This window comes from Miscanthus floridulus, chromosome 5 (assembly GCF_019320115.1).
Source record: "Miscanthus floridulus cultivar M001 chromosome 5, ASM1932011v1, whole genome shotgun sequence".
In the NCBI taxonomy this organism is placed as follows: Eukaryota; Viridiplantae; Streptophyta; class Magnoliopsida; order Poales; family Poaceae; genus Miscanthus; species Miscanthus floridulus.
The window spans coordinates 147,081,313-147,095,994 of record NC_089584.1 but is presented as its reverse complement, the minus strand read 5'-3'; the positions used below and the strand labels follow the sequence as shown (position 1 = coordinate 147,095,994).

Sequence of the window (14,682 nt, the reverse complement as noted above, 5' to 3'; positions counted from 1 at the left end):
AGTTTAATCTCACACAAATCCAACCTATTGGTGCTTGATCAAACACCTTGGACACAATAATGATGAGATCTATGAGCTGGAGACCACACCGCTGGGCAGCACCTATTCTGGTACGAAACAGAAGCATAGAATGGGGGATTAGAGGAGGAAGTAAATCTCTAGAGTAAATTTGATGCTCTTAAGCATTGTCTCTTGGGTATCTAAAAAGCAGGAAATCTAAGAAACAATCATTCTCCTGATAACCTACACCACACTCCCTTCAATAAAACCATTCTTTGGAATTGCACTTTGCAAAAATAATAATAATTTTATAGGCTTCCTCAAGCAGAAATAATACAACAATTGAGAAGAGTGGTAGTAGATCTATGTATAGGAAACTAAACAGCGATGCAAGGTGGACATAATAAGATTGGAAACTAAGTATTTACTCATTTCATCAAACGCCCATAGCTATACCACACTATTGGCATTGACTCACTTATATTGTCATAAATACCACAGCAAAGTGCAGTGCAGTGCTTGGATTTTTTATGGTGACACCTAATGCCTCCATGTAGACATTTTATTAAACACCTTGAGGGCCGTTCACTAAACATACTGACCTGCAGATACAAAAAAATATTAAGGATCAATGGTGCAATTCAACTGTAATTGACATATTCAGCATATGAAACAGAGATCAACTCAGAAATTATCTACATGCATCTGTAATGAGCCAAATCCACCTTCTGAATCTAGAATACTTATCAAACCTTCTTATCCACCCATGATAGACGCAATAAGGGACTCCACATAAGAGATAGAATCTCTGGCAATTTTGTTAACCTACATTAGAGACAAAGATAGATTCACTAATTAATATGCCAAACACAGAAGAGAAGTGCAACTCTATAGACTTCATGTTTCAGGCTTACTATGGTAAGATGCTTGATGATAAAAGTAGAGTTTTTTAAGGCTTCCATGTTTGGAGAGTTGGCTCTCAAGCTCATCCACACATCTGCTAGAATATGTTAACTGTAGTCAGATTGAAATGATTCTTAAAGAATTTTGATTCAAATTCAAGTATTTGAGTTCTTGCCAAAAGCACAATAACAGAGAACAAGAGCTACGCAGATGGATGCACGATAAACAACTACTTTAGTTACTCTACTTTATCAACTGTATTTGTAGCAGTGTAAAATATAGGGATAAGGGACATGCAACTAATGGCACGAAGATGGTATGAAACAAGGTGTAGTTTTAGGAGCATCAAATAGGATTATTTATTTATGTTGGGCCAATTATGCTAAGCACTAGTGAAAAGGAGGAAAGCATAAAAGATTTCATGAGCTTCTGAACAAAAAGCACAAGGACTACTTTAACCTTGACTTCATCATATGCTCCACCTGTAGATGTTATTAGCATAATAATTGCGATTGCTGAAACTACCATGTACCTTTTCATTCACAATTACAAGGTTGACATTAATTCTGCCATGAAACCCAAACATATATTGTGGCATGTCTAACATGAGGATGCAGTGTGGGGAGATGGAACGGTATCTTGAAAATCCACCAAGATAGCACGTTGAGTAAATATAGGAGTATATAATAGCGAGAATTCATGAGCAAGTGGTAATCCGTAATTTCTGAAATAACAAAATTGAAATAAGTGTACCAAAACAAATAAGTCATCCAGGTGACCTATTGTTTTATCCATCATAATATGATATTTTAATATTTTTTAGATAACTATGCACATATGGTATGAAATTAGCACAATAGTGTAGTACAGCAAAGAAAGGTGTACTTGATATATTCTTGTTTTTTCTATGAAATCAACATAACCAACATAACTACCTGAATGTAAATAGGGTGTTTCTCGGTACATCAAAACCTGAAAATTACAAAGAACTTCATACTATTTGCATTTTTTGTATCAATATATAGGGTTGCATGCCCAATAGATCTGTTGGTGCAATAACCTAGTGAATAATGGACAATAACAAAATATACAGTTTGAATCTTTCTCATGGAAAACAGGAAGAGTGCCAGGTTTCTCAAAAGAACTTTTGTGATATAATGTTGGGAGGACTATTATTTTGAACAATAAAATCACTTCTGTGCAACAAAAAATTGTAATGGCCTATCAACACACACTATAGTTTGCAAGAAGTACTTGCAGTTATGAACTGTTTTGTGTGGCTTCATACACTAAACAGAGTAGAAGTTGAAGATTTGTAGAGAAAAGGTTTATTTCCAAACTGTCTGATTCTGAAGTATCTAGCATGAGCACCAGGCAGCATCCTGTTCACCACAAGAGAAATAGGAAGGCTGATCTATATAAGAAAGTTTGGGACGAATTAGCAACTCTAGAGCTATGGTTGGCAAGTACATGTAAAGGGTACATAATTGACAAATAATTTTGCTCGATATATTAGCAATTGCAAAAGTAGCCTGTAAGTAATATCTGTGACATTTTGCATGAGGGTTAAAACGGAAATGCACCATCCACTCACTTTGGAATCATGGAAGACATCATCCACATCATCCAATGGTATGTCATATTTCTGGTCAAACTCCAGGTGCTTGTAGGCCTTTCTGAACCAGCCATCGTCTAGTATTCTAGGGATTGTTATTCTCTGTCACTATTTCTGGGAAAAAAAAGAGCAGCAATCAATTAGGCCTGATGAATCCGATCAAACTATATGCATCGAGCCATTAAAAAACAAGGCACCCAACGCTATAGTCAACATTAGCCTGAAGAAAGTTAGGGTCCTGACGGAAATGAGCAAATAGGTGGGCGCCATAAAGTAATCAGCAAAATAGGCCCCGCTCATATCGGTATTCATAAGAGTTTGGTAACCATCTGTTCCACCCCAAACTATATAGCTTTCGCCATCTAGGAACTGAGTGACCTGTAAGGAGATAAAGTAAAAAAAATGCGAAAAATGAAGGAAGACCAATGATGAGGATCACAGATAACCAACCTGAAAAGCTTTGCTGATTTGGCTAGGTGCATAAGCATATACTCTAATATCTGGTCTGCAACATTAACGAAGTGTGCTGTTAATTTCTACCCATACTGTGAGTCCATAACTCTATGTATATCTATTATAACACACAAAGCTCATAATCCAAGATAGCAAATAATGAACCAACACTAAATTCATCATCCCTGCAATGTAGGAACTATACCAAATAGCTAGAGCATCAGGCGACGAATCCAACAACACAAATAGGGATAAAGTATCATGAGATACCTGATCGTGAACAACCAATCCCAATAAACAGATCCTGTCGAACAGAGATCGAAAGCATAGGACTTTATCAGAAACATAAGTAGATCATCTCCAATATAACACGTAGCAATTATTAGGACAGGTAAGAACCATCTATACAGTGGCTCTTGCAAAGGTAATGTAACCATTAGTGAGGCAGAAGACTTTAAGTATTGAAGCGAGATACAAAGCAACAGTATGAACAATAGAGACTTTAAGTATAGCAGTGAGATATAAAGCAACACTATCGATAATAGTAAATCCTAGAACGCTAATCATGCAGTACCTAGATCCACACAACAAAGATAGAGAGAGCGAGGGCGGGAGAGAGAGAGAGAGAGAGAGAGAGAGAGAGAGAGAGAGAGAGAGAGATGGGAATTTACCCCGTCATCGACGCAGTCTCCAGAAGGACATCGACCTGGTGGCCGCCGGTACTGTCGCCGGCGGGAGCGTTAAAAGAGTCAAGGTTGCCATGGCCTGAGCTGCGATGGTTATTTTTTTCTAATGCATGAGTACCATGTAAAAAATATCATTTTCCCTATGGGAATGAGGTAAAAAATTTAAGCAACAAAGTGAAACTCGGTGGCCTGCCATCCAGTCTGAGTTCCATACGATACTTTGGGGAGGGGAGGCTCAACCATTAGCTCCAAGCAAGCGATCTTTACATAACTTTTAGGGACAGAGGTACAGCCAAACGAAATAACTAATGTGGTCCACAGGTGGCCTTCATGTATTTGGTGAATATTAATATGTTGGCTGCTCTGTGTAGATGCTTACTTGTAGATGGGAAAATACTACCAAGAAGTAAAAGAAGAAAGAAAGATATGTGAACACCCATGGCAGGTTTAGAGAGGAGCAAGTATGAGACTGGTCCAACACGCACTGGGACTGTATCATTGCAAAGCTGCATGAGGGGCAAAAAAAAAAGGTGTGCAGCCATTATTTTTCATAAAAGAAATTAGCGTGCCCCTTCCTTTACATGTTGAAAATCACCAACATATAAGAAAAAAAGAGCACTGCAGGGGATCCTATCATATTGCTATTAAACTTACGCAGTCATAACCAGCATAACTACAAAGAAATGAAAGCAGCATTAGTTGACGGACAAATAATTTTACAGACAGCCAAATTAGCATTAGTATGCACAAAAAAAAATTAACAGCCATGTAACAAAGGTTCTGAACATGCTGAATCGTATCCCAGAAGGATGCATGAATACACGAACCTCTTGTCGACTGGCCATGTTTGACAGAGCGTACCAAATCAGGAACCTGCAACAAACAAATAGAGGTACATCTAAAAAAATACACAGGCATAAAATCGAAATACAGCCATAGGAGGACCTCAGCTAGCTGCACACGCCACAGGGAGAGAAAGGAGCCGGGGGCGGGTTCGGCGTGCGAGAGAGAGAGAGAGAGAGAGAGAGGAGTCGGGGGCGGGGTTCGGCGCTAGGAGCTCCCGACCTAGGGTTTGCTGTAGCACATGAACGCCCGCGGGCTAAAGGAGGATGCGGCGCCGGGGGGCAGCCACCGGCAGGGCCCGGTCACGTTGCGCCGTGGCCGGAGACAGCCACCGCCGCCGGCGACGCGCTGGTGCCGCGGCAGAGGCCGGGGAGCGGCGGCGCGGCCTGGCAACGCGGTGAGCCAGCGGCACTTGCCCGGCCGGCACGCCGTGGGGAGGTGGAGGAGGAGGACGAGGGCGACCGCAGCCGCGCCGCGCTGCTAGCGCCGGTGGCCGCCCTGGCCGCGCGTCGGGAGAGATCGGGAGAGGGAGGGAGCGGACGAGAGAGAGCGAGGAAGGGGGATCGGAAGAGGGAGGGAGCGGACGAGAGAGAGCGAGGAAGGGGAAGGAGAAGCAGAAGTCTTGGGAAGGGAAATCCGAAGCTGGGTATTATATTCGTTTCGCTGGATTCTGGGAAGAAGCCGTATAAGGTAAATAAGAGTGCGAAGAATTCGAAGAAGCCTGGAGAGGACGACGGGAAGCTGCTCTGGACGAGAATCAGCTTTAAGAGATCTAGGCCATCGATTCGAGAATCCCATGGAGGAAAAAAATTAGAACGACGTGGCCGGTGTCTCCTTCTTGGAGTCCTTGCGGGCTTGTCTAGGTAAAAATGCCAAACTCTACTGTATGTGTAACCCGATCGAATTGTTGTCTGTCCAAGACGCAACAATAGTAGGATCAGCGGGGAATTTAGGGATTTTTTTGTCATTTTGTATCAAAGGTAGAAAAACGCTTCAAGCGATCGAGTACAGAAACCAACCAAAGGCCACACTCAAGATCCAACTTTGAGCTACGGTTGCAAGCCAGTTTTATTGTTTATCTTCGAATGCATTTGACTCGGTCCGTATGCCCAGCCCGGGCCCGACGGAGGCATGGCCCACCGGGCTCTGCCGGCCCAAGCAGCATACAAAGAAGAAAAGAATCCATTTTTCAGAAAGAAAAAAAAATCGAAACATTGCGCTGGCTGTGGGAGCTTGGAGGCCACTTCACCGACGGTCGCGCGCAGGATAGGGGTCGCTGCGCGCTAGCCTAGGGTGGCGTCAATATTTTGCGCTAGCCTAGATGAGAGAGAGAGAGAGAGGAGTCGAGTCAATATTTTGCATCGACCCATCAACCGCAATCAACTATAAAAATTTGGTTTGTTGCTTTGTAAATAAAGTTACGTGATGAGTCGATGTGGGTTTAGAATCATTGGAGAAACAATGAATCGGTTTGAGAAAAGCGACTCCTACGCATGCACATTAGTTTTTTTAGACAATGGATCGACTCAGGTGCCCTACTTGTACAAGCTAGCAAGGATGCTTCTATTATGTATGTACTATGAATCCTGACCATACAGGAGACGTTTAATTTGCACTTACAATAAGTGGAGCCACAACGCATTGAAGAATGAATAAGATCAGGAATGAACGAAAGGAGCCGGTATGGAGAGATGAGCTTGTTGACAGATCGAGAGGGACCAAGCACCAACCACACTGTGCACTTGTAGCTCTGTATACTTCGTGCAACTATTCTTGTGCACATGCTTCTTGTCATGTTTGGCGCTGTCAGATAGTACTATACTACTATGAGTTCACCTCCCTATTTCATTTCTTGGTTGCCCAGGCATTTCAGTAATAGGCTACAAGCCGACAACTGCTGCTTATTTGTCACCAAATATACCTAGTTTAGAAAACATTTATTATTAGCATCTGACTACACCTACTTTCCTTCAACCAGGTTCGATCTAACTTTTGAAATTCTGGTCATCAGTAAAACAAAACTATTTTAAAATGTGAAAACATAAAACCATGCATGTGATTATTTTTATTTATTTTAAAAAAAAATCTTCCATGAATAGTAAAAGGTAACTAAATCTTATAAAAATGCTATAATAAAACATCTTTTAAATTAAAAGCAACATATAATATTAGAGACATTATCATTGTTCTGTTTGGATCTGGTTTACTACCATGGAAAAACCAGATAATAGTGTTAATTGTGTAGTTTGGTGGTAGGTAAAACATTAGCTGGTTCATTAACTGAGGAAACAAACGTGATCTTAGCTAATTTTTAGCAGCTAACTATTAGGGCCTGTTTGGCAGGGCTCTGGCTCCTCTGAAAATGGCTCCGGCTCTGGCTCCTCTGAAGGAGCAGCTTCTCTGGAGGAGCTGAAGCCGTTCTGAAAAACGTTTGGCAAAACGGCTCCTTCGCACTAGACGACATGAACCCACAGCAAGGAGCCGCGTGAAGCTCGTTTTTTAGGCTTCTCTTGCGCAGGAAAAAAATGGCTCCGGCTCTTGACCGGCTCCCCATGCGGAGCCCTTTCCAAAACAGGCGTTTGGCACAGCTCTTGTAAAAGCCGGAGTTGAAGCCCCTGCAGGAGCCCTACCAAAGAGGCTCTTAGTTGTATGGAGTTGAAACAGACCCTGTGCCCATGACCGGAAGGAATATATTGCGACTGAATGAAATGATTTATTAGTGCTAATTAGTGACATGTGCAAAAGCACCAATTGAAGAAATCAATTATTGACCAAGTTTACACAAATTGATTGGCCTATGTACGTCGGTTGAAGATAATGACGCATACCTATGCTATGCATCCATAAAGAAGTATGCATATGCTGTATTACAAATATTTTCTCTGCGTGCTATAGCTTATACGATACCAATTAGCAGCAATGAATTCGACACCATTTTTCTGAACCCTGGAAGACTTGAATTAATCCACGCGCTCCAACCTAATTGACGTGTCAAGTAAAGCTGGCATTGTACTAGGCAGAACTAGACTGGAAGATGCACGGCTGCAGGTGCCAAAATGGCGCACGTCGTCTGCCAGCAGAAGCTGAAACTGACGCTAGCGGCCGTTCGGCAGCGACCGCGCCGCCCTGTCCCTGTGCGACGATTCGATCGTCTCTCTCGGCAAGTCCTTATAACCCCGGCCCGACGCAAGAGTGAGACAAATGCCGGCCACAACGACCTAGCTAGCTCGTTCGATCGCGTCCGTTCCACACCGACCACCTGCCGTCGGAGCGCGAGGCATGGCGGCCTCCGCGAAGCTGTCCGTCCCGAAGGGCATCGGCGGCATGGACAAGGACGACGTCACGGCGGCGGGCGGAAAGAAGGCGGGCAGGTGGGGGTTCGTGCAGTTCTTCTTCGTGCTCGCCGTCGTCCTCTGCGTGCTCCTCTACGCGCCGCGCGTCCTCGTGCTCAGCCCGTACGGGTACAGCATCGACGTCGGGCTCTTCGCGCCGACGACGACCTCTTCGTCGTCGGTGCCGCTGCAGCAGCGCGTTTCTGGCGGCGGCAATGCGGGAGGCGACGGCGGCCGCGTCCGTGAGGTGGTCCTTGACAACGAGGTGCACTCCCCGTGCTCGCCCATGCGCGACCACACCATCTGCTGCGACCGCTCAAGCGTGCACACCGACGTGTGCTTCATGTCCGGCGACGTGCGCACGGACGCCGCGTCGCTGTCGCTCCTGCTGTTCCCACCGCACCAGCACCGGCATGATCAGGCGCGGGACGGCACGTCGGAGGAGGAGAGGGTGCGGCCCTACCCGCGGAAGTGGGAGAGTTTCATCATGGACAAGGTCCCCGAGGTGCGGCTCCGTGTGGTGGCGCCGCGGCGACCGGAGGAGGAGGAGGATCACCGGTGTGACGTTCGGCACGACGCGCCGTTGCTCGTCATGTCCGCGGGTGGCTACACCGGCAACCTGTTCCACGCATTCAGCGACGGGTTCCTGCCGTCGTGGGTGACGGTGCAGCACCTCCGCCGACGCGTCGTGCTGGGGCTGCTCTCGTACAACCCCTGGTGGGCCGGCATGTTCAGTGAGGTCATCTCCGGCCTCTCCGACCACCACGTGGTTGACCTCCTCCACGACACGCGCACGCACTGCTTCCCGGGCGCCATCGTGGGGACACGCTACCACGGCATCCTCATCGTTGACCCCGCCAGGCTCCGCGACAACAAGGCCATCGTCGACTTCCACCAGATGCTCGCCGACGCGTACGAGAAGCCGCCGCCACGGGAGACGACGACGACGACAGTACAGCAGCAGCAGGACCAGCAGCGCCGGCCAAGGCTGGGGATCGTGTCGCGCAAGGGTACGCGGGTGATCGAGAACCAGGCGGCGGTGGCGCGGCTGGCGTCGTCGGTGGGGTTCGACGTGGACATCCTGGAGACGGCCGACGGTCGGCCGCTCTCGGCGTGGTACGCGTCGCTGCGCGCCTGCGACGCGCTGGTGGGCGTGCACGGCGCGGACCTGACCAAGTTCCTGTTCCTGCGGCCGGGCCGCGCGTCGCTCACCCAGATCGCGCCGCTGGGGGTGTCGCCGATCGCGCAGGAGGACTTCGGGGTCCCCGCCGCCCGGATGGGCCTGGCGTACGAGCAGTACGAGGTGCGCGCCGCCGAGAGCTCGCTGGCGCGCAAATACGCGGCGGACGACGCGGTGGTGGCCGACCCGGAGAAGGCGATGCGGGGCAAGGGGTGGGACCTCGTGGCGCGCGTCTACCTCGGCGGCCAGAACGTGACCCTCGACCTCGCCAGGTTCCGCCGGACGCTGGCGAGGATGCACGCGCACGCGCTGCGGCAGCGGCGCCCTCGGGAGAGGCGGTGATGGCCGGCCGCGACAGTTACGTGCTGCTGGCCACCTGGCTGGCTAGTGACAGGTGCGTACTACGGACTGCAGTGCGCCGGGCGGCTGTGGCAGGGCATCGGTTGCTTGACAGGTGTTGAGGCATCGCCGCATTTTGGATGTGGGTGCAAGCAACAACAGAGGCGTGTGTTATTGTATGTATCCTTTGTCTTGTGCTGTGCGCGTGACGGGGTCGGAAATACCTGGAATGCCGACGACCACTAACGTGACGGTAGCATACCCGATCGAATGTCCGCATACATATGGTATGATGCACCGTTGACACATACGTACTGTATCTGCTACATTATAAATAACATATCTTTGTAATATCTGCATGCTCCATACATGCATGCATAGTACTCATTTTTTTTGGGAGTATTATGTATGAGAATTTCTTTTATGATATGAAGTCGTCTATACATATGGGTGTGATTCCCTATCCTACACTAGCCTTAGAAGTTTTAGAGTCGTTTTAATTTTTTTAGATAATTTCATATTTGCTTTATTTGCCGACCCGATTGAATACATACTCCCTCCGCCGCAAAAAAAAAATGGAAGTCTTGGATATTAAGTTTGATCAAATATGTATAAAAACTACTGATATTTATGACATGTAATAAATATTATTAAGATAATTATGTAATTTATTTTAAAAAATATATATTTAAAGATATAAATATTGGTACTATTTTTTCTATAACCAAGTCAAACTTATGATTGCTTCACTGCTCGGTATGCGAGCTTTTCGTTCTTTTTGTGATGGAGGAAGTATATTAGTTCTAGGTTTCTAGCACATACTCCTAGTGCTCCCTTTCGTCCCAAAATAAATGAACTTCTAGAATCACTCTAAATCAAACTATTTCTAACTTTACACGGTGAAAATAGCAACCTTTAGGACATTAAATAAGTAGATTGGAAAAATATACTTCATGCTGTATCTAGTGATACTAGTTTCATGATATAAATATTGATTTTTTTTTCTATGAATCTGGTTGATTGTAAAATGCCTTGATCTAGGACAACTTTAAAAGTTGATTTATTCTGAAACGGACGACAAAGTAGATAAACAGTCAGCAAAAAAAATTAACCTACGCGCCTAAACCAAAAGTTGGAATGGGCAAGAACTAAGACAGATTTTTTGGGGAGTGGCTAGTTATCTGTCGAAAGGTTTTATGTGGTCAAATTTATCAGATTTTTTAAAGCACAATCAAACATATAGATTTCTGACGGATTTAGTAAAAAATCTGTCAACAGATAAATATTCCCTCCGTCTCAAACTATATGTTTTTTTTTGAACACGGTCTCATGCTATAAGTCATTCCAACTTTCTTAAAGGAGTCAAAGCATCTCAAATTTGACCAAATTTATATAATAAAATACTAGCATTTATGATACAAAATAAGTATCATTGGATTCTTCATATTTTCAAAGTATACCTATTTGATATCATAACTATTTGTAATTCTCTCTATAATTTTGAAAAAACTTAAAATACTTTGACTTTTTAAAAATGTTGGAATGACTTGTAATTTGGAACGGTGCAGAGTAACCAAAGTCTCTCTTTTTTAGGGCCTGTTTGGTTGGCAAATTTTTTGGCGAAATGCTACTGTAGCATTTTCGTTGTTATTTGGTAATTAGTGTCAATCATAGTCTAATTAGGCTTAAAAGATTCGTCTCGTGGATTTCGTCTAAACTGTGATAATTAGTTTATTCTTTTTATTTATATTTAATGCTTCATGCATGCGTCCAAAGATTCGATGTGACGGGGAATCTTTGAAATTTTTGGCAAAATGAAGTGAACTAAACTGGCTCTTCAGCCTGTTTGGGAGGCCGTATCGTATCGTGGATTATTTACTGCTGGCTGGTTTGGTGTGAGAGAAAAACACTGTTCCCGGCTGGAAATTTACGATCGTTTACGAGCAAGCGAACAGGCTGCTTAGTACTCCAGATTCATGCACACGGCCGTACCGTTCTTTCCTGGATCTCACCAGATTGCATTCATAGGGAATGTTCCCTGGTACTCGAATTGAATGAGCGCTCAATCACGCATGATGAGTACAGCAGCCGGCGTACGAAAGTGCAAGTACCAGGTCAGTGGGCTTGGCCTGCGTGGCGTCCGGACGTGTACTGGATCTCCCGGTTTCCAGCTGGCCTGCGGGCGCGGCACCTGTTGCGCGAGCGGGACACCGCAACAAGAACTGCCGGCCCAGCTGGGCTTGCTGGGTGGCTGGCCTTTCAATTCATCCCACCGAAAGGAAATGAATGAATGTGGCTCCGGGCTTGGGGCCCAGTACGGAAGCGCCTGGCCCAACTGATGCACATAGAGAGATAGTTGCAGACTTGCAGTAGCACGGGTCGTGGTGCTATCCATGCTGACATAGGCGTCGGCATGTTTGGTTCTTGACTCTTGAGTCCACCGAACGCTTACAACTCTTCTACACAGCCTGTTCGTTTGGCTGTACCTTATCATAAACGATCGTATATTTTCAGCTGGAACAGTATTTTTTTCTCACACAAACCAACCAGCAGTACTTCTTCACAAACCAGCAACGATACGAACCAGCCAACCGAACATGCTGCTAGTTAAATAAAGGGACAATTGTTCATTTGGAAGCGACGGCGGACATCTATTTTGCAGCATTTTGTCAGAAGATACTCTGGTTCGATAAAATTAGGCTACAGGATACCGTGAACCGGTTGCAGCCGGTTGAGAAGAGAGAACATAGAAAGCGTCAGGGGCAAGAATGTCATTTAACCGCTGTTCTCTCTGCTCAACCGGCCCGCGGTGTCCTGTGACCTAATTTCACCGAACCAGAGTGTCTTCTGTCAAAATGATCCAAAGTGGGTGTCCGTCAGCAAAGAACCATCACTTTAGATGCCCAACAGACAATTATCCCTTAAATAAAAGAGAGTGGTGTTGTTCAAAAAAGCTAATTTAGTTTATTTTCTCATCCAGAAATTAATTAATAAGTTTTATAAAAATGTCGTATATTAGATTCTTTAGATTTTTTTTGACAAATAGATCCTTTTTGTAAGTTTCGGATCTATCTGGCATCCGTGGTAATAAAAGGACATAATGTTTAGGCCACGTTTAGAGTGGAGGATTTTTTTTTCTTTTCCGTTTCATTGTTTTTCATATGAAATTCCTGCGTCCAATCAGGCTTTTATCGCGCAATGCAAAAATTAATTATGTCCAGAATACATCGGAAAAGACTACCCTTGTCTTAGAACTCAAGCGTTTTTTTCGGCGAGGATGTTGTCTTCAGTTTTCTTTGGATCCGGAGCTGTCGCTCCTAATTCCAGTTCAATTACGTACCTACATATCGTATCTGTTTTAAGTTGTAAGTCGTTTTAGTTTTATCCTTCCTTAAATCTACATTGTGGTTCATAAGAAAAATCAAACTTCTCCAAATTATCGACTATTATGTTTTATAAAAAATATAGAAATATATATAAACGTCTATCAAACTGTACTGATCAGATACATACCGTGCCGTGACCATGAGTGTGCCGCGGAAGAAGCGAAAAGCTATTGAGGCACTGAGCGCAAGGCGGATGGAACGCCAATGCAGCAGGCGACGATACGGGCTGGAAACATTGAAAGGGCCTCCAGTTTACGGCAATGGGCTCATGCTTCAGCTGGGCCAATCGGCATATATACACATATAACTGCAGCCATGCAATAGTCTTTTTCTTTTAGATATGACCAAAGTTTATTTATTTTAAGGATGTGTTTGATCCATTAGCACTACAAATAAGTAACTAAAATTAGAACTAGTGGATCTAAATAGAGTTGCTAATAAACATGCTAATTATTAACTGAAGAGCCGCTAACTATTAGTTCTATTAGTAGTTTTAGATTGATAATAGGTGCTAATAGTTCATATACACCTTCAACTCACGGTCAAACCACCTATTAGCAGAAATAGCCTCCTACTAAAAATTAGATAACTAAAAAATAGCAGCTTTTAGATATTAGTTAGCTAATTTTAGTGCTAATAGATTCAGACAGGGAATTTAGGGGGTGTTTGGTTCCTCCTCCTAAATTTTAGTCGTTGTCCTATCGGATGTCTGGACATATGCATGGAGTATTAAATATAGACTAATTATGAAACTAATTGCACAGTTTGTGACTAATTTGCGAGCGAAATGTTTAAGCCTAATTAGTCCATGATTTTAGAATGTGGTGCTACAGTAAACATATGCTAATGATGGATTAATTAGGCTTAATAAATTCATCTCGTAAAGTACTGACGAATTCTATAAATTATTTTTTATTAGTATTCGAACACCTCATACGATATCCTCATGTGACACCTCCTAAATTTTTAAGTCACTGGATCAAACACTGCCTTGTTCGATGGGCAGACATGACATGTACACAATGGGATAAGTCGACGTCATAATATGCATCACTCATGACGTCCACGGTTGTTATGGAGCGGGCCAACTAGCCATGAACAAGGTAGGCTTAGGCTCCACCTCCACGGAAAACAAACAAAAACAAAAGCTGGTGCTATTACGCGCTGGTATTTAAATCCAATGCTACCAGAGGCAAATACGTGTATATATATAAGCCTGAGCCCGTAAGCTCGGCATGAGGCCCTTTTTTGGCCCGGCTCGGTGGACAGCGGGCCCGGCCTGGCAAGGTCCAGAGGAGCAGGCCGTGCCTAGGCCTCACCCTAGGCACGTGGGCTGGCACAGTATGACCCGCTCCTCAACAGTAGGCCCGGTGGCGGCCCGGTGTCCTCAGCGGCTCCCTGCCTCCCCCTGATGGCCTCATTTGGCCCAGCCCAGCTCCCGTCGCACCCCTCCCCCCCCGCTCCATATATAAGCCGGCGCCGTGGCTCCTCGCTCCCACCCCGAAACCCTAAATCACAAATCCCCCTCCCCCACCGTGGTGCCTCTCTCTCGCAGTCTCGCCTTCACCTCTTGGCTCTTGCTTGCACTCTGACTCTGACCGTTCCCGTCATCCATCGACCATCGTCCCCGACTCTGGTGACCTCGTTGTCGCTCCCATACCTCACCCTTAGTTCCCTGATCCTCTTCCTGTCACCTCCCTTCTCCCTATCTCTCCTGTACCCTTTCGGTGGCCATGTGAGTTCGTGTCCCTGTCTGTCCCTCCGCCGTCGCTAGCCCTCTGTGCTAATCGGTGTGTCATTGCCTCTGGATGGCCCTCGTCTTCTCCGACGCCGGGCTCCGGTTGCGCAGGTAACCCTAACCCTCGCCCTCTGTCTCTGATCTGTTCATCCTTCCCCTATTTCTGTAGGTCAGTTGTCGATGCCTCATCGTCTAGTTGTGGCATAG

The 14,682-nt window shown here is 45.3% G+C and overlaps 1 protein-coding gene across 1 annotated transcript; it reads left to right on the top strand.

Annotated features, from left to right (window-relative positions):
• The first annotated feature begins 7,689 nt into the window (after window positions 1-7,689).
• On the top strand, window positions 7,690-9,741 carry LOC136454038 (xylan glycosyltransferase MUCI21-like). Its single transcript, XM_066454587.1, has one exon. It carries the CDS (start codon window positions 7,780-7,782, stop codon window positions 9,352-9,354), a length of 1,575 nt encoding a protein of 524 aa, XP_066310684.1. The 5' UTR covers window positions 7,690-7,779; the 3' UTR covers window positions 9,355-9,741.
• The last annotated feature ends 4,941 nt before the right edge of the window (window positions 9,742-14,682 follow it).

Excerpts from the sequence above, each read along its gene's own strand:
- LOC136454038 (XM_066454587.1), top strand. The coding sequence starts at position 7,780 with ATGGCGGCCTCCGCGAAGCTGTCCGTCCCGAAGGGCATCGGCGGCATG.